This window comes from Balaenoptera physalus (genome assembly GCF_965194825.1).
Source record: "Balaenoptera physalus genome assembly, chromosome: 12".
In the NCBI taxonomy this organism is placed as follows: Eukaryota; Metazoa; Chordata; class Mammalia; order Artiodactyla; family Balaenopteridae; genus Balaenoptera; species Balaenoptera physalus.
The window spans coordinates 90217845-90237696 of record NC_138897.1 but is presented as its reverse complement, the minus strand read 5'-3'; the positions used below and the strand labels follow the sequence as shown (position 1 = coordinate 90237696).

The 19852-nt window shown below is 48.4% G+C and overlaps 2 protein-coding genes and 1 long non-coding RNA gene across 20 annotated transcripts in view; all 3 read left to right on the top strand.

Moving 5' to 3' along the window:
- The window catches only part of MPHOSPH9 (M-phase phosphoprotein 9), a 54592-nt gene extending 48433 nt beyond the window's left edge, over positions 1–6159 (top strand). For 7 of the 15 annotated variants that reach the window (XM_082418203.1, XM_082418195.1, XM_082418204.1 and 4 more), the window contains 3 exons: positions 2231–2282; positions 4430–4478; positions 5847–6159. In XM_082418203.1, coding sequence (XP_082274329.1) covers positions 2231–2282; positions 4430–4478; positions 5847–5973 — 228 coding nt within the window. In that variant the 3' untranslated portion in view covers positions 5974–6159. Of the gene's footprint in view, positions 1–2230 lie in introns of all 15 variants that reach the window. The other 8 variants (XM_082418198.1, XM_082418206.1, XM_082418202.1 and 5 more) reach the window with 7 other exon arrangements.
- A 683-nt stretch (positions 6160–6842) lies between these two features.
- Positions 6843–19852, top strand: part of PITPNM2 (phosphatidylinositol transfer protein membrane associated 2) — a 143790-nt gene continuing 130780 nt past the window's right edge. For 2 of the 4 annotated variants that reach the window (XR_014251998.1, XM_082418181.1), the window contains exon 1: positions 6845–8074. Coding sequence is in view for 2 of the 4 variants with exons in the window: in XM_082418181.1 (XP_082274307.1) it covers positions 7433–8074 (642 nt within the window). In the remaining 2 variants the exon portion in view is untranslated. Of the gene's footprint in view, positions 8075–19852 lie in introns of all 4 variants that reach the window. The other 2 variants (XM_082418182.1, XM_082418183.1) reach the window with 2 other exon arrangements.
- The window catches only part of LOC309640113, a 29530-nt gene continuing 18015 nt past the window's right edge, over positions 8338–19852 (top strand). The window contains exon 1 of the long non-coding RNA XR_014252038.1: positions 8338–8717. This is a non-coding gene — a long non-coding RNA (uncharacterized lncRNA). The remainder of the gene's footprint in view (positions 8718–19852) is intronic.

Sequence of the window (19852 nt, the reverse complement as noted above, 5' to 3'; positions counted from 1 at the left end):
ATACTTCTAAGAAAAAGGTGTTCATGCCATCATGTTTTCAAGAAACTAACTTGGGAGCAAATGGCAATATGGCTATTAACAGATTTTACATTTTTAAGGCTCTCACATTAAATCTCCCTTTTTTGTGTTTGTTTTTTCCTCCCCAATCTGCAATTTATTTCTGAACCCTTTCCATTTAGCAGACATATAAAACAGTGGCACTTTGCAACTGGAATAGATGTGAGGTTAAAAAGAGAGATGTGATTCCATTATTGAGCAGGAGATGGTGCAGGCGAAGTGGCCCGTGTACATTTTTTTTAGTTGCTTTTCAAAGAAAATTAAAATGCATGAAACCATGGAACATTTTAAATCTCTTTTTGTAACATTTTAAACATAACAGCGAGGATATGTCTCTTATATAACTGCAAGCTTTGGCTTTTCAATGCCTTAATGTCAGGAAAAGTTCAGTTTCAGATTGATCTGTGAGAAAGACACACAGAAAATAGCGAGGTCTTTTTCTAGGGCCTGTATCCTTAACTTCTCTTTTTTTCTGACTTTCTTTCATTGTTTTTGTTGTTCTGAACGTTTTTATTCAACAATTTGTAAAAGTCAACACATAAAATTCATTTTAAAATAGTTTAGTGGGGGGACTTCCCTGGCGGTCCAGTGGTTAAGACTCCGTACTTCCAATGCAGGGGGTGCAGGTTTGATCCCTGGTCGGGGAACGAAGATATCCTGCATGCCGTGAGGTGCAGCCAAAAAAATAAATAAATAAATAAAATAAAATAGTTTACTGGGAAAGCAGAAGGAAAACTTGTTGATACTCTAATTCTAAATGCATCTGAAACTTTTGTTTAATATATTTTTTTACATAATGATGATAAGCTCTTAAAATAAGACTTAAAGGGCCCTAGGTTCTGTTCATATATGTCAAAGCTATTTCAATCCAGTAAGAAGACAAATGGCAGCAAAAAAGGGCTGAGGATGCTTGTATATGATTCATAAGTAAAAAAGGTAAAATTGGGCAAAAAAAATTGAAAAATGCTTGGCCTCACCAATGAGTAAAAAACCCCCACACATTTAAACAAAAGCATCATTTTTAAACTATCACATTGGCAGGTATTTAAAAAACAAAAACAAAAAACCACCAGAACCTGGGCTAGGGAAAAGCTTATCCTTGTACACTGCAAGTGGAAGGAGAAAGCGTCACAGACTTTCTGGAGTTCAGCTTGACATGTATCCAAAGCTTTAAAATTTTACATTTCTTTGGACCTAGCGTTTTTACTTTTGGGAATGATTCCTAAGGCAATATTTATAGGTATGTGTAGAGGTGTGTTTCAGAATATATATTGCAGCACTATTTGTGATATATGAAATTAGAAGCAACCTAAATTTCTACTAAAAGATTCTTGATTAAATATGGTATATCTGATGCAATATTGCACATTAATTTAAAATGATGTCATAAATAAAGTATATTCCGTAACAAGAAAAGTTAAATTGAAAAACATTCTGAAGTAGAGTTTGATTCTGATTTTATTTTTCTTGAAAACGGTGTTCCTATCTGCAGAAAAAAACAGGAAAGGGGAACAGTGGTTGTTACTTCTTGCTCGTCTGTCTTCTAAAAATTCTAAAATGAACGTGTAATTTTTTTTTACAATTTAAAGTTGTTGAAGAGAAAATTTTTAAGTTTTATTTCAGGATACCATTGGAGTTAATATCTAATAAAGTATCTAAAATGATGAATATATATTCCAGGTACTATTTAACAGTAGTACTATTTATTTAAAAGTAGCATTTGTTACACTGACTCATTGTGAAATATCTTGTTTCTTGGAAAAGTCTCCTCCAGCGTTTTTCCTCTTTTTTAACCTAGAAATTTTTGTCAGAAGAAAGTTATTTGATATACTTGTAAGTGGGATACGGCACCAGTCAGATGTGTCCGTTTCTTCTGGTGAAATGTCTGAAGAACCTTCTAGGTTCCTCTTGTACTGTTCTCAGTTCAACGGAGTCAAATAATTCTCTCCTATTTAATGATAAGCAGTTATCTTGAATGGTTGAAAAGTTGATTTATGTTTAGTTTAAAAGAAATAATGTAAATGACGATTTGTATAAAAACCAAAATGATTGTGTAATTTTGATGTTTTATACTTGCTCTTTTGCTGAAAGAAAAGTCATTTTGGTGGTAATTATAGAATCGGTGAACTTGATGTAGAATTCTAATTAAGTTTTTTCCATGATTTTCACCCAGGAAGCCTTGGAAGATCGTTTGGAGAAGATTAATCGAGAGCTGGGTTCAGTTCGTATGACATTAAAGAAATTTCATGTTTTGCGCACCTCTGCAAATCTTTGAGATTTGTAGCCATTAAATTTTGAGACAGTTTTGTTTGCACTAATGTGTAATTATGCACTCAGAAAAGGCAAACTATTTTGTACTGTTTATAAGCTTTCAAACAGTAGTTTTACAATCATGCTATTCTTTACACTTGCTATTTTATACTTCAAATGGCCACATATTTTCAAGATATTTTTGTTATTCTCAGGAATCTCTTGTATATTTTACTATTTAAAAAGTATTATTTTTAAATAGTATATGTATCCAATTTATATCAAGAATAAGGAAATGTAAATAGGGGAGACAGCTTTGTTTCTAAACAAATAGTGTTATCCTTTTACCATTAACTTTGCACACCCATTTTATAAACTTGTTCTACATTGTGAATATGATTCTTTTTTTTTTTTAAATAAATGCTTAAGAACAGCTTCCGTAATGATAGACTAATACATGCTGAATGCAAAAAAAAAAAAAAAAAAAAACCCAAAAAACAGCACACCCTGGATTTAGTTGTGTTGAAGTTTTTTAAAAATAGTAATGTAATTCGTGTTTGAACCGTGTGTTAGAGTGAATATTGGGATAGTTAATAATGGAAATGTTGGAAATAATGGAATATTGGAAAGCTTTGAAAGTAATAATATCTCAGTTTGTTTCCCTTAAACTTAATTATTTGTAAGAAAGAAAAATGATAGAGATGTAATTCTCTAATTTTGTGATAGATGTAGTACTTTTCAGAAAAGTTTAACAACTGGGGAGTTGTAGCTTTCTGCCCATCATTCTGAATATAATTTGTGTCCCGCCCTTGACAATGAGGTGATAAAGCTTTGATGAAATATAGGCCACCACTCAGTGAGGTTGTAAGAGCAACCCCAGTTTCCTCAGTGTACGTGGCCTCAGCTGTCAGATCGTCATGAAGACATTTTTAACCCCTCTCCACCCCCGCCAAAAAGAAAAATAAATACTCCCATAGTAGCTGCTGTAAGAACAGTAGGTTGAGATGAGAGCAACCTTCCCTGCTTGTTACTGGACAGGGAACGTGTCTAGATAGAGCTTGGTGCCTTTCGCGTGGCCTTGCTGGAGGGCTCCGGCGCGCTGCCTTGGCAATGCCTCCTGGCTCTCAGAAGTAGCACGTGGGCAGGAGGCTGCGCTCTGATCGGGAGCATAGCAGGTAGAGGTCCTGACTGCTGGTCAGGTCCAGGCTGCTTAGCTGCCCACTTTTTGGTGGCCAGTCAGAACCCAGTGCCCACATATTCAAGCTCGGTATGTGTTGACAAACAGACTCATTCCAAACTTTCACCATTGATTCCCACTGATTCCGGTTTTACAGTTTGGTTTACTTTTGAGCTTTTTCTCCTTCTTCTGTGGCTCTTGATAGCATGTAGTTGTATTGAGCCAAGCCACCCGTTATTCCATTCGGGTATATGTACGCCTTCGAGCAGGGGGCTCAGGTAGTCTTTGAGCACCCTTCACCAAAGCTTCCCCTGCCTGCGCTCGGGCCTGGTGCCCGCAGCCCCCCTGCGCAGCTCGGGGAATTCTCAGCAAGCGGGGGCTCGCCTGACAGCTGCCTCTCTTTCTCCTTCCTATCCGTGAACCAAACCTTTGCTTCCAACTCCTGCAAACTGTTGAAGACCTCCAGCTAATCAGAGTTACTCATCAGCAGAACCAAGTGCCTTATTCTTGGTGTTTTTTCCTAGTCTTTTTTTCTTTTTAATCTCCTAGTTATAGTGAAGAAAACGTTCTTTTTAATCAAGTTCCAGGAGAGCTTGTGTCAAGACTTAATAACTGGATCGACTTTACCAATGATATTCCCTTTAATGTGTTCCTATACATGACATTAAAAACTAACTTGAAAATTATTAGGATGTTTCATTGTTCCCTACTTTTATTGTAAAGTCTATTACATTCTTAAGAATAGGAAATTGCCATTTCAGAGGAGATGAGAGTTTTCTCTTGTCAGAGAGTTATCTTCTTAGTAGTCTTATTCCAATCTTAAGCCCCATTAAAATGTCTTCTGTACCTCTCAGAAAACATATGCCTTGATTTGTGACGTGTGTAATAGATTGGAAGTATCAGTCACTTATTTAAAATTAAGAAAAAAATTTTTTTTCTTCGTAGCTGTGAAGAGGGACACCAAGGAAAATCCTTTCAGCCGTCTTTCCCTTTGGTAATGCTTAACGTACAAATACTCCATTTAAAAACAACCTGAAAGCTGGAGAGGTGGCAAGCTTAAAAAGCAACTGTTGTTGCTGTCTGGGGCTGAGCTGCAGTTAGTAAAAAACCTAAGTGAATCTTCCACTTCTGGGAAGTGCCTTTTAAAATGCAAGTAGAGTTACTGCTCTCTTTTCCCCTGGACCTACCCCCTTCCTTTCCCTGAAAAGCCTCCTGAGGTGGGGGTAATGTCCTCTGTCCTTCGAGGGTCCCAAGTAGATGTAGCTACTAGGCAGCGCTAGGACTGCAGCAGCTGGGCAGGGGACAGGCGAGCCAGACAGACCTGGGTCACACCCTGCTCAGGGCTGCCTTCCTCCACGTAAAGATAAGAAGCTTCCTTCCATTGTGAGAGCTTATGTAAAGTGCCTGGTGTCTAGTAAGTTTTCAATAAACAGTACATTTCTGATTCATTCTGGGTTATTAAATAGGCTTTTGAAGTAGCGATTTCAATGCTTTCTTAGATAGAAAAGTAGACTGTGTCCCCAGCGATTGACTTAAAAACTGCCTTGGGTTGGTTGACATTTGTTAGGTGGTCTAAGCTGTTCTCTCCATCTTTTTGCAGAAAATGAGCTTTCTTAGAGTTTAAATGAGCTTCCCTCTGGTGTGTTTTTTTTAATGAGTAATTGATAACTTGTCTAGTGTAAGTTCAGAAGCCCTGTGATCTTAAGTAAAGTAGATGATTTTGGGGTTATTTGATACAGGCTGTTTTACCAAAAAAAAAGTATTGCCAATGTAATCAAAATAATTGCACCTTTGAATGTTCCATAAGTAGACTTCTAAAGGTGCTGGCCTGTGACACAGGAGCAAATGAAGGAAGTGGCTGCCACTGAACGTTTGGAAGATCTATATGAAGATTATGATTTGCTTTTGGAGTTTGATAAGCAACCAAAATTTGTTCCCCTTTTTAACTCAGAAAAGCCAGGTGCTTTGCTGAATACTATTTGAATTCTGAACTCTGTACTTACAAATGTAGAAAAGTGTTAGACATTTTTGTCATTTTAATTTTTAGATATCTCAAAAGCAGTTTTCACTAAATTTTAATGTGCCATTTGTGCTGTGAGTCTTTAAGAAGCTTTAAAAAATAAATACATGTCTAGAGCCCTTTAGGAATCATAAAGGTAAATCGTATTTACCCATCATAAGTGATTGTACATGGTTATGAGATTTGCAGGTCTGATTAAACCAATTATATTGCACAGATTTTGCAGGAAATAATTTCCTGCCTTGCCAAGAGTTCTGTGGCGGTTTAATAATATATTAAACTACACCAGTATTCTTAGGACCTGTGTTAAGCCTTCCCCTTTTGATCTGTGTTTTATTTCAGCAGACCCCTCTCAAATACGAGGAATCAAGCCATAAATTTGCATTTGCTGGACATTATATGTCATGTCATCGCTGTGACTACAGACTTCAAAGATAATGTTTTATTCACAATTTCACTGGAACAGTGACCAATATAATGTGAGAAATTTGCTTCCTGTAGTGCTGCTGACATTAGACAAAGACCAGTGCTTGTTGCAGTTTTTAAATCTAGTCAAATGCTGGAGTAATGAAATTGTAAGCTCCATGAGAGCAGGGACCATCTCCTCTTCATTCTTGAATACAGGCACTTAATAAATATTTGTGGATACGAATAATTGTGATATTAGTGTATTTATTCCTACCGGCTAACTGTGGGATCTGGTTTTTAATGATGTTAAGTCTTCCGAGTTACTGGTCTGAGGGCAGTCATTGCAGGGTTACAATGGCAGCCGTCCAGGTGCTCCGTTCCGACTGGGCTACAGGCAGAGCCTCACTCGAGATCTGTATGCTCTGAAACCCTTTTTTTTTTTTCTTTTTACTTTTATTATTAGGTCAAAGCAGAAGTACAGGGAGAAGTAGCAGCAAAAGGGTCTGTCATCCAATCCGGTTTCCACGGGCCCTCAGGCAAGGAGGACGGGTGTACAGGAGACAGATGATGACTCAGTCCCTGGCCGACTCAGAACAGCATTGGGGCTGAAAACCTTTAATGGGTCTTACGGCACCCCTTGGTGGAGGGAAGGAGTTGAGGGTTTAGTATTTATGGGGACCCCTTCAGTTGTCTCCGTGTGATCATAAGGCAGGTGTTTTGAGGCAGGCTGTGTTACAGTGGCTCTCCTGGCCCATTCAATGTCCAAGGAGATGGGACAGACTTTGGTCAGGGTTGTTCTCTCTCTGACTTGATCTGAACTCATCTTGGAGCGCTTTAACTTGAGCTTGCCCTTGCCCTTCCAGGGGAAAGCACTGCCCTCCCCCCCCGCCCCACCCCGGCTCCTCTCAACCTTATAAGGCGGTGGTACTTAGTGATAGGTAAACTACCCATAGGTTTTGGGTGTGCCCTGTTTAATTCAGTTACTTCAGATCTTGACAAACAAGGCCATCCTTGCTCAGTCTAAATACACGATTTGTGATTTCCTTTAAATTTCACTCAGTACCCTCTTGGTCCACCTGGAGCGTCCAGTCGGGAGGGAACATCAAGATGAAGCTCTTTCTGATCCTCTGCCGGTTCCCTGAGGTCAGGGACTAGAACTTACCCTCTGGCTACTATTACTCTCACGACTTCTGATGACCAAAGAGCATTTTCATTTTTTGGTCCAGACCATATTTGGGATCCTGAGGAGAGAACTCCTTGATGCCTATTTCTGCAAATCGGGTCGGTAACTGATGCAAGTTACCCGGCATCAAGGTTTGGACTTCAATTAACTACTTTTGGTTTGTCCACACATTCCAAATGCCTTCCGAAGTCTTCCGCACGCAGTTCGTTCCCCTTGATTTGTCATTTTACTCCCGAAAGACTTGTTTTTGTGTTTTTTTTTTTTTTTCCCAATTTCTGCAGATCTGCTCGTTCCCTTCCCCTCTTAGTGTTCGCGAGTCTCCCTACAGGCGAGGCCAATGGTGTTAAAAGGGCCGAGAGGTCGTGGGCCGGGTCCAGCGCCTGGGGCCTCCCGCGCGGAAGCGAGCCCCGGGCTTTCGGGGGTCGCCGGGGCGACAGCACGACCGGCGCCGGAGCGGGGCCACCAAGTTTGCCGGGTTGCTCCGGGCGGAGGCCGGCCCTCGGGGCGGGCGGAGGCGGCGGGCGGCTCCCCGCGTGGCCTGACGGAGGCGCAGGCCTGCCGCCGAGTGAGGGAATGCGAGGCGGGCCCGGCGCGCACGGGCAGCAGCGGCCGCTGGGGCGCGCGGGGCACGGCGGCGCCGCGGCGTAGAGCTGTCAGGCCGGTCCGCGGGCGCGTCCGGCCCCGCGCCCCGCCGGCCGCCGCCTCCTCGTCGGCCCGCGGCCCGCGCTCCGAGCGCCCAGACCCGCGGCGGCCCGCACGTGCGCCCGCCCGCCGCCCGCCAGCCGACGGCCAGGGAGCATGCCCGCGGGGGCCCGGCCGCTCGCCCGGGGCCAGCTGGCGGCGGCGGCGGCGGCGGCGCGCGGAGCCGCGGGGCGCAGCCGGCCGGGCCGGGGCCGCGGGGCCAGGGCCTCCCGGGCGGCGTGAGGCAGCGGCGGCCCAGCGCGGCCGAAGAGGACGAAGCCGCGCCGCGCGGAGTGGGGTGAGTGTTTCGGCGGCCCGGCCGGAAGGCGGCGCGGCCGGGCCCCCTCCTCAGGCCCGCGCGGAGCCCCCGGGGAGGGGGAGGCGGGGGCCGGGCGCGGGGCGGGGACCCCGGTCGGGCGGCGGCTCCCGGAGGCCCAGGCCCGCCTGCCCGCCCGCCTGCCCGCCGGCCCGCGCGCTCGGCGGGAGGGAAAAGTAGGAGACCCGGGCCCCGCCGCCCCGCGCGGGGAGGAGGGTCTGCCGCGCGGGGATCCCGGGCTCAGGGAATCGCCCCCAGCCCGGCCCCCCGGGAGGCGCTGGCCCTCGGGATTCAGGGGGGGCCCCCGACGCTAATGCCGAATTTCCGTCGGTTCCGGCCGGGGCGCGGAGGACTCCCCTCCCCCAGTGACAAGTGTCACGGCGGCCAAGGGGCAGGTGTGTGTGCAGTGCTGGGAAGGGGCCGGGAGGAAGTGGTGGCCACAGCCCTCGGTCTAGCCTTCTGGGCTTCCCGCCTCCACCTGGACAGCCCTCCAGCGCTGGCCTGGCTGGGTGGGTGTCCGGGGCCTGCGCCCCCGGGGTGCGGCCCTCAGAGAGGGGGCCAGGACTTGGAAGAAGTGCTGCCGGTGTCCCCCTCGCTGGAGGAGAATCTGGCCCCTCTCCATCCCGTGAGTCTCCCTTTGCTGTTGTAACCTGAGGGGCCGGCGCTGTGTCAGAGCGGCGAGCTTCCTCCCTAACCCCTCAGCCTTGCTTGTCAGGGGCAGGGCTGATGGGGGACCTGGGGAGAGGGAAGCTCTAGTGCCCGCCTCCCCCATAACGTGTAGCTAATTCCGCCGGGAAACCTCAAATGGACATTCTAAATAAATAGCGTGTGTTTGCTAGGCAAATGTCATTTCAAGGCAAATCTTTAGCTCTCTTTTCAACGCATTTGCTGCCCCTGCGTAAATTCCAAATTCCTCATCCTACACTCCTCTCCCTGCCTCTGAAATATGGGCTGGGGCAGTTCTCCAAAGTCTCAGGCCTACCTGCGTCTTCCCCTTCAGAATCAGGGTTCTTCAAAGGGGACCTCCTCTGAGCATCTTTCTTGGTCCCCTCCTAGCTCTCTCCCCGGCCCCTACCTGGGAGCCACGGGGGCTATGGGCTAGAGCACCCGCCTCCTTTCTGAAGGGAATGTGGTAGATGCTCCCCTTCATCTGAATCTCCCCTGCGGCCAAGCCCCCAGCGTGACTCATCTCTGCTCTGAGCTCCCACTGCACCTTATCTGTGTCTCTTGTGTGACTCTTATCACCGCCTGCCTTATTTTATAGTTACTTTTGGGCCTGGCTTATCTCCCCGGCTGGATTGTGAGCTCCTGGAGGATGGAGGACAGGGGTGGAGTTTGATTCATCCCTGGTCCCCAGCCCTGGGTCAGCACCCTGTGTACCGTCAGCGTCAGTGTCTGGATGGGCTAGAAGCCCCCTCCCCAGCTTGCCTCTGGGGACCTAGCTTATCTGACTCCTGGACAGTCCCTGTTAAACTCTTCTTCTTCCTCTGTGATCGGAGGAGATTCCCAGCCCTCTCCCTTTGCGGAGAGAAACACAGTGAGTTAGGAAGGGCTGTTTTTCTTACAGGGAGGGACTTGCCAGATGACTAGGACAGTACATGCTCTGCTATGACGATGGCCAGGCACAGACTCTGGGCTCTCTGGGCGCTGGGTGTGGAATGGGCTTTTCTCTTTGGCCTTCTGCACTCGCCGTGCAGGGGATGCAGCAGGGTAACTGAACTGTGGGAGTCAAGGCTCCAGGCCTGGTCGTCCCATAAGGTCGTACGAGCTTCACTGAGTCACTTGGTTTCTCTTGATCTTGGCTGGTCCTTCCTTATGGAATCTGAAAGAAAATTCCTCTGCTTATATGAGGCCCTGTAGGATTTGGGCCTTGCGTCCTCTGCCTTAATGACTGTTCATTACCGAGACCCAGGCTTGTTGTCTTCATTGGCCTTCCCAGGTGGAGTCCATCACCTCCACCTTTGTGCCGCCCTAATCTAACTTACGCAGAACGGCAGTTAAATGTTACTCTGTGCCTCCCTGCTAGACTGAGCTCCTGTGAGATCAGCGCTCAATCTCATTTCTCTGCATCCCCCATGCCTGGCACATGGGAGGCTCTAGGGAAAATGTCTGTCGGTTAAGTGGTGAGGAGCTAAGAGCCCTTGTCCCAAGTTGACTGTACATCCTCTCTCACTGGAGCCCAGCTTTGCCTGCCTCCATATCTAGAGTCCTCTTTTAAAACCAGGCAGATGTTCTCTTAACCATTGCATCCCGTTAAGGCTTTTCGGCTTGGTCCCTGAGAAGAGCCAGTCGTGGAGAACGTACAGTTCATTTGTAGAGATTAGAAGAGGAAACTTCTGGTGATGGACTTCCCTGGTGGCGCAGTGGTTAAGAATCCGCCTGCCAATGCAGGGGCACGGGTTCGATCCCTGCTCCGGGAAGATCCCACATGCCGCGGAGCAACTAAGCCCGTGCGCCGCAACTACTGAGCTTGCGCTCTAGAGCCCGCGAGCCACAACTACTGAAGCCCGCACGCCACAACTACTGAAGCCCGCGTGCCTAGAGCCCATGCTCCGCAATGAGAAGCCACCGCAATGAGAAGCCCGCGCACTGCAACAAAGAGTGGCCCTCGCTTGCCGCAACTAGAGAAAGCCCGCGCAGCAACGAAGACCCAACGCAGCCAAAAATAAATAAATAAATTTATTAAAAAAAAAAAAGAAGAAGAGGAAACTTCTGGTGCTTCATGATCGCTGCGTTGCTGCTTTTGGAGAAGACAGTGGCGGGGGGGGTGGCGGGCATGTGCTCTGTCATGGAAGGACGGTGATCTTACGCCTGCGTCCTCAGCCATGGGCAGGAGAGGTGGTCAGCCTTGCAGACAGCCCTCCTGAAACCTGCTCACCAGGACCCCCTGCCACTAAGTGGTCTTCAGGTAGCTTCTCTGTAGGTCCTTCCGTCGATGTTTATTAGGCTTTCAGTGGGTACCCGGGATGTGATCCAATAGAGCCATGGCGGCCATGGCAAATCCTAGTCTGGCTTTGCTCTAAAACCAGGGCTGACTGTAACGTGGGGCGTTGCCCCCTCTCTGCTCAAGTCTTCTTACAGAGTCTCGTATGAAAAATTTCTTTTAGAATTTACGGCCAGGCAAGATTTGCCCCCCTGTGTGCGGGGAATGTAGGTTGCTTCTTCCTTTGATAATGAGAAGGAAGGTGGGGAAGGAAAACACGTATGGTTTGTGTACTGCACGCACACAGCGTGCACGAGGCTTCCGCACGAACCCTGCGTGTTAGATGGTGTTCTTCCTCCATTTTCCCAGAGAAAGAAGTCAACTGATTTGCCCTAAGGCACTCCGGGTTTGTACCCAGTTCTGCCAGACTCTTCCCATTCCACCCACACTGTCTTTCCAACTGATTATGGTCACCTCCTCTTCCCTGGCTTCCAGGATGCTGGGAGCACAATGCGATATTTTCATGTAGCGACTGTATTCACTTACCCTTGTGGTCAGCATACTTATTTCTACTTTACTGTCTGTCTATGTGCACGTGTATATGTAAGTGTATCTGTATTCTTCTATCTGTATTCTTTATAACTCATCACAAAAGGTTTCTGGAAAACTGGACAGATAAGAGTTGAATACAATATGTAACATTGCACCTAAAACTTAGGCCGACTCACGGTGTGGTTAGGGAGATGCGCCCTAACGGGTTACCTAACGGGTAACACCGGGCATGTGAGATAAGTGTTGCTTAAACAGCAGACAGGCTTCAGAGGAGGAGACACCCTTTCTGGGTAAGGCGGTCAGGGTTGACTTCCTGGAAGAGGTGGGATTTGAAGGAGGCCTTGAAGAATGGGTGGAGTTTTGATAGTCACAGCACCTGGAAAGGTGTGTAGGATTTAGAGTCAAATTTGTGGTTATCACCACAGCCCTACCGGAAAAGGTTCCTGCGTGAAAGGATGGAATCGGTCTGGAGGGAAAGTGGGGAGCCCGGTGGTGCCTTTTCAAGTCTTCTCCGGCCTTGCTGGAGGGTCTGGGAACACTGGAGCTGGGAGGGCTGTACCCCATTAAGGATGAGAAGGCGAGGCTGACAGAAGAGCAGTGCCCAAGACCTGCCCTGCAGCCTGGAACCCAGGTCCCTAATTACCAGCTTGGTGCTGGCTCTTGATACTGGCAAAGTTGAAGTCGGACAGCAGCCCTGTACATCAGCCCTTTTTTCCTGTCAAACGGGTACAGGGGTACTGTCTTCCTCACGCCCAGCCCAGCAAACACCAAGAAAAACCCCTGCTAAACCTTTATGACCAAAGGCAGAAAGAGCACTGTTGGGGAGGAGAGCTGGCATTCACTTCAATTACTCATATTAACAACTGCCCTTGGGACTTCCCTTGTGGTCCAGACTCTGCGCTCCCAATTCACGGGGCCTGGGTTCCATCCCTGGTCAGGGAACTAGATCCCTCACGCAGCAACTAAAGATCCCGCATGCTGCAACTAAGACCTGGCACAGCCAAATAAATAAGCATTAAAAAAACAAACGTAGAGACGTGGATGGATCTAGAGACTGTCATACAGAGTGAAGTAAGTCAGAAAGAGAAAAACAAATATCGTATATTAACGCATATATGTGGAACCTAGAAAAATGGTACAGATGAACCGGTTTGGAGGGTAGAAATAGAGACACAGATGTAGAGAACAAACGTATGGACACCAAGGGGGGAAAGTGGCGGGGGGGGTGGGTGGTGGTGGTGGGATGAATTGGGAGATTGGGATTGACATGTATACACGAATATGTATAAAATAGATAACTAATAAGAACCTGCTGTATAAAAAAATAAAATTCAAAAATTCAAAAAAAAGTAAAATAAAATTGCTTTAATCGTTTAAAAACAAACAAAAAATATAGTTACTGTTGAAATAAAGTTCGTCAGAATAATAATTAAATTTGAAAAAAACAAAAAACTGCCCTTGCCAGAGGATAGAAACAAAATGAACCAACAGGCAGGGTTCCAGCAACAGACAAATCAAACCCAAGCAAGAGCTTTGGGGAAGAGCATCAAGAAGGCAGTTTCACACCCTCTCCTCGCTGAAGCCCAGAAGTCCCAGTCCCGTTTCCCTCTTGTGGGAAGGTGTTAGGAGTTGGGAGTGCAGGGGAAAGGCAGAGAGTTACTAAAAGAAGCCGCAGGACTCGGGGACCCCGAGGCTGATTTCCATCTCGGAGTGATGCTGATAGGCCAGGTGTGGATACGTCAGCTGCAGGAGCGATGGCCTCACAGAGCGGAAGCCCTCGAATATAATACATCCTAGGTCACGTGTGCACACAGTCCAGGCCCATTCCTGGCAGTTCTGTTAAGTGCCCTGAACCACTGCTCTTAGGGGAAATACGGAGTTAGGTTCCTGCCAGCCTCTGGTCACAATGTGTTTGTCCACTGATCATAACTCTCTTATGTGTGTTTCTCTTTAAAGATGCCTTATTTAATATATATTATTGATTCATTAATTGAACTCAGCCAACAGCACTATCACTCACGCCTGAGCGAAGCTCATCTAACACACGAATTTTCTCCATAAGGCACATCACAGCCTTCTCGGCTCTGAGCACTAGACCGTGCTTCAGCTTCATGCTCAGGGCCATGTTAAATCACTAACAAAAAAAGCACAAAAGTGTGAAAACTGTGGCAGTAAATGGATCACGGAAAGGACACTTGTTGACAGTTTGAACTGAAACGAAAGGCAGAGGGCCACCTTGTTTGACCTGTGCTGCACGTTGGGTGACTCAGTACCCGCCGCCCCCCCCACCCCCGCCGGCCGTGCATGTCTGCAAATGACTTCATAAGCACCGCGATCGTCAGTTTCTGGGTTACAAGTAAACTGTAGCAAGTGGGCGGATTCGTAAATACCGGAATCCGTGAATAACGAGTACTGAGTACCAACAGTTTATACAAAGTAGTTCCACAACACAGCACTCCGGAGAGATAAGGAGGGACTGTTGCCACATTTTACAGAAAGGAAACAGGCTCAGCGAGGTAGGTGACTTGTTGGAGCTTGCACAGATAGCTGGGGCCGAGCCAAGACTTGCACCCACTCCTGGCTGATCCCAAGTGTGGTTCTTTCCTCTCAGCTCCTGCAGCATTCGCGATGAGATTCTTTCTTCCTCGTGCTACCCCCCCACCCCCACCGCAGTGACCCATCTGCTGTCTTTGTCATTGTGTTTGCCCCCATGGTAACTCCAGCGTACAGAACGGGGCCCCTCGTGGACGCTCAGTAATTACTTGGTGAATGAAGGCTGGGGCCACAGTTTCTTGTGTTTGCTCTATCTTGGGTGCCAGAGGAAGGAGAAATATCCGGGCATAGGCTCCCCACCTCGCCCTCCTATATCCCTTCCAGAAGGGCGCCCATCTCCCCTTTCCACAGCCCGCAGGCAGGAGGTCCCGTGTTCTCGCACACAAGGGGGTGTCGGCAGCCCCACGTCTAACAGAACTAACTGGTCTTTGCTGGGAGGCGCCAAGGGCAGCCCTTCGCCCAAAGGAATGATCCTTTTTTTTTTTTTTTTAAGCTTTTACCATTTAAAAAATACATATATATTTATTTATTTGGCTGCACCAGGTCTTAGTTGCAACACGGAGATCTTTGTTGCCGTGTGCAGGATCTTCCTTGCAGCATGCAGGGTCTTTAGTTGCAGCCTGCGGGATCTAGTTCCCTGACCTGGGATCAAACCGCAGCCCCCTGCATTGGGAGCATGGAGTCTTAACTGCTGGACCACCAGGGAAGTCCCAGAAATGATTCTCTTGAGGCATTTCGGGTCAGCATGGGGCTTCCCGGGGCCCCAACCCTCAAATCCTGGCTTTCTTACTCCTTCTTACTCCTGGAAACCTTTCCAAAAATGTTCTGCCTTGTGTGCCCTGTGAAGAGTTGGTACATAAGTAATAGGGATTATTGCTCTTTCTTCTCTCCGAGGATCTTTATTTCCCTTTTTGGAAATGGTTCCCCGCGAAGGATGGAATTTTCTCTCTCTGCATCTGGGGGGCATTTGCCCCAGGTCTCTGTAGGGTCTGGCTGACTCATCAGCTGTGCTGTGGAGCAGGGCGAGAGCTCTCTCCCGCTGCTGCCCTGCTGGACTGAGTCAGGCCCTGCAGCCTCCTGGCCTCACCTGGCCACGGTCCACGAAGGAGTCAGGCCCCAGGGAGCGCCCACCAGGCGCCAGGGCCCTGCGTGAGGCGGGTGCAGGGAGGGCTACTCCGTGGGTGCTGCCAGCTGTCCCTCTGCTATCTCTTTACGGACCCTTGAAAACCCACCTTGAAGGGTGGGGGGCGGGGGTAGGCATCGGGGTAGAAATAGGTGGCCATTCCCATTTCCAACAGGGAGCAGCTTCCATCCGGGCGCGGGGCTGCCGGGGAGGCGGGGCTTCCCGCAGATGGGGAGGCGCGGTCAAGGCCGGTTTATCGCTGGCTGGCCCATTGCGCTCTTCTGTCCTGCTGGGCACTTCGTGAGAGTTGACTTTTCACTTGCAGGTTTTGGGTTTTTTTTTTCCATAAGAGGGAGAAAAACCAAACATTTTCTGCAATTAGAATTTTTCCCTCTTGGGTAATCACAATGGACAAAAAGCATTTAAGTCTTTTGAAAACCACACGGAAGCAGGAGCCCGGGGACCGTTCAGTTGGCAGGGACGGCCAGCCATGGAGGCAGTTCGGCGGGCGGGCTCTTGCATAAGGAAGCAGCTATTTCACATTTATTTGGGGTTTGCTTCTTGCAGCATATTTCAATTAGTTCATCAGTGCTGTGCATCTGACAGGCCACACGTTCACTGTGGTTGAGCCATCTGGGAGGTGGGCGGCCTGCAGCCTTCCCCATGGCAGTCGGTAACTACCAGTTAGAAGGAAATTTGTTTGATGTGTTTAAGAACCCAACACTAAAACACCATTAATAACAAAAGCTTCAAGAGTTCTGAAAGCATTCCCCCTTGTTGAGCCATCAAATGGACATGCATAACTTAAGCCCTCATTTCTTCCCCTACTCCTGTGACATTTTCCAACCCAGTGAAGCAGAGTTCTGAAGTGGCTTGTTTCATTGGTCCAGAGCACGATTTGCATTAACCTGGTGTGGAAAGGAGCTCATTAATTTATACTTGGGGGCCACGCAGCCTGGGCATTTGCTGCCAGGAGTAGCAAGGGAGGTGGTGAACAGATCCCCACATCAGTATTCAGCTGAGCTCCCAAGCTGCTCGTTTCATTTCGGGTCCCAGACTCGCTCGGGTGACTCACCCGCGCATCGTGAGGTCGTGGTGATGCATGCTGACCAGCGCATCTGCCTTGCACTCCTTGGGTACCAAGGTTTAGAGCACCAATTACACCCATTTCTCTCTCTTTTTACCTCTGTTATTTCTCCTGGCAAACTGTCCCCTTTCCTGAGGAATGTTCTGTCTGACTTTCCAGCAGGGAGGAAAAGAGGAATTCAGCATCTTAGGAGAATAGGGGAGCAGGAAGGAGCATGGGAAAAAACCAAGTCCAAGGGTTTGACCTTTCGGGAGGAATGACTTTCCGTTTCCCTGAAACTTTACCACCCCAGGCTGGGCGTGGAGCAGGATTGAGACTCACCACACGGTTGTAAACTGGAGGCCGGCTTGTGAAATCTGGGATGTTCGGTTCACTCAGGTTTGTCCTGGTGGCCTGGGAGCTGCAGGACTGGTGTTTGTAGGGTTTAGGCTGATAATGGCACCCGTCCTGTACCCAACCAGGTTGATGCTTCATGATAGACTTCTGGATACTGAGATTCCTGCCCAAGGAGAAGGCAGCAGCCCTTCCCTCTCCAAACCATAGGGATCCCTGGTCTAGCCCAGCTGCTCTGCAGGCTGAGGGACCTTGGCTTATTTGTCTTTGAGCCCCTGGTGCCCGGCATAGTGGCCTGGTGGTGACTCAGGGCCCGATGACCATTTGCGGGGAGGCGGTGGCTAGAGGTCCAGAGGCAAAGCGGCCTTTCTCATTCATCCACCTTTTGTGTAACACCCTCCATGGCATGGAGTGCTTCTGCCCGTTTTGCTTCATTTGATACCCAGAAGTGCTGCTGTGCCCATTTTACAGGTGAGGAAACTGAGGCTCGAAAAGGCCATGATTTGGCACCCAGTGCTTTCAGCTGTCGTGTTTCATACACGGGCACACTACAGCTCAGGGAGGTCATGATTTGGGCCAACCACAGAGGAGGTTACCTGCTGGCCAGGATTCTTGTCCTAATCGGGGTCCTGGATTCTTCAAGTTCATGTTGTCACGTCCGTTACATGGCCCGTGCCATGTTGTTACATTGTTGTTTATAAAATCCATCAGGGGAAGTCCCTGGTGGCCCAGTGGTTAGGACTCTGCACTTTCACTGCTGAGGGCCCGGGTTCGATCCCTGGTCTGGGAACTAAGATCCCGCAAGCCACGTGGTGTGGCAAAAAAGAAAAAAAAAAAAAAATCCATCAGTATTTCCTGATCTAGTTCAGTCTGAACAGTGCCCAGAAGCTTTTAGTTTGGGTTTGTGTGAGTTTTTTGTTTCTTTTCTTTTTTTCCAGAGAGGAAAACAGAATTTCTCTTCTTTTGTTCTGTAGCTTTTGCTCTTCAAAGAGGCCAAAAGGCACCATGGATTTAGAGCGGGATTAGATTCCCCAAGATAGGGTTGCATGCTCTGGGGTCACGGCCATGTACATACGTGAGTTGGAGGCCCCATTGGCATCCTGTTGTCAAGTCTTGTAGCCACACGCCTAGGAGGCTGTGGTCAGAGGCTCCACCAGTTGTGTGTCTTTGAGGTCTTGGGAAGTGGTGCCTTTTCCTTCCCTCAGGTCAGAGCCGCTTTCAGACTGGCTGAGTTAGGAACCCCGTTTATGGGGGTAGGACAGGCATGTTTTTAAAAGGGCACAGTTCAGAGTGGGCTGGGGCTTGTCCATGAGGGTGGGCCCTGCTCACCACCCACTCTGGGTTCTCAGCTGGGGCTGGGTCAGTTTGCTCTGGGTTTTTCCCCTCCTCCTGCCCCACTTCTGACCTTTTCCTTGCTCATTAGAGAAAGAGCAGGGACCCAAAGTGGCCTGGTCAGGACGCAGCAGCAGGTAGGGGAGGAGGTGGAGGCCAACGCTTTGTCTCTCCCACCTGCACCGCAGTTGGCTGCCTTGCTATGTCCTCTGAGCTGGGAGAGCTGAAGGGCCTGTGGCCGCCAGGTGGAGAAGAGACACAGGTGGGACCCCGTGGGAGCCTCTGGCTCAGGCCGGGGTCCCTTCAGCAAGAGTTAGAGGGTCTGCTTTTCCCTGGGGCTCCCCACACTGTATGAGCCACTCTCCGGATTGTCGTTATCTTGGTGTAGCTCCCGGGGCCCAGGCGTCCCAGCTGGGCGGGGCAGGGGCTCCCAGAGGCAGGGCAGAGTTATACCTTTTTGGCTTCCTCGGAGCACCTTGCCTTGTTCTGAAATTGGAAGAGGGTTTAATGAAACCTCTGACGAAAAAAAACTTGGGGAAGGTGGTCTGGCCCACCTGCTCTCCCAGGAGGCTGCCTTCCAGATTTCTCCTACTCTCACTAGAATCCTAACCTGCTCGGAAGGACACACATACAGAAGGATTCCAGTCCCCTGGCTGTGCTCAGGCCTGGACGCAGAGGGAAAATGGAGGTTCCAGTGTGTGCAGCGCACGGAAGGGGCAGGAAGGGCCGCTGGACAGATGCCCAGCAGAAAAAGAGGGCACCGGGTGAGGCTTTGGATGCAGGAGGAGAGAAGACCAGAGAACGGGAGAGTTTCTTTCCTTTCCTTCCTTTTTTTTAAATTGAAGTGAAATTCATGTAACATAGAACTGACCATTTCTAAATGTGCAATTCAGTGTCATATAGCGCATTCACAATGCTGTGCAGCCACCACCTCTGTCTAATTCTAGAGCATTCTCACCACCCCAAAAGGAAACCCCAGGCCCATTAGCAATCATCCTCCATGCTCTCTCCTCCCATGGCCCTTGGCTGCCACTAATCTACTTTCTGTCTCTATAGATTTACCTATTCTGGATATTTCACATAAATGGAATCGTACAACGTGTGACCTTTTGTGTCTGGCTTCTTTCATGTAACAATGTTTTCGAGGTTTATCCATGTTGTAGCATGTATCAGTACTTCATTCTTTTTTTTTGAGTGGTGAAATACACATAACATCAATTTACCATCTTAACCATTTTTCAGCATACAGTTCAGTGACATTAAGTACATTCACATCGTTGTGCAACCATCACTGCCATCCATGTCCAGAACTTCTTCGTCTTCCCAAACTGAAGTTTTGTCCCCATTAAACAACAACTTCCCATTTCCTCTTCCCTCCAGCCCCTGGCACCCACCATTCTACTTTCTGTCTCTGTGATTTTGACTCCTCTGGGTACCTCGTATAAGTAGAATCATACAGTGTGTGTCCTTTCACGTCTGGTTTATTTCACTGAGCAGAATGTCCTTCAGGTTCATCCATGCCGGAGCCTGTGTTAGAATTTCCTTTCTTTTCAGGGCTGAGTAATATTCCACTGTATAGACAGACCACCTTTTGTTTATCTGTTCATCTGTTGATGGACACTTGGGCCATTTCTGGGCCAGCGAGATGTTGACTTTGGCTTGCCCCTGGATGGGGAACAGTGAAAGACAGCTGAACTAGGAGGGCCTAGGGGTCTGGGAGGCAAGAGCTGCACCATTTCCAAGATGAATGGCCTTTGATGATCGCGCCTTTCTGTGCCTCGGTTTCTGTATCCATCCAACAGGGGCAGTGATGGTCCCGCGCAGGGGAGGATGCAGTGAGAGTCTGGATGAGAAGTT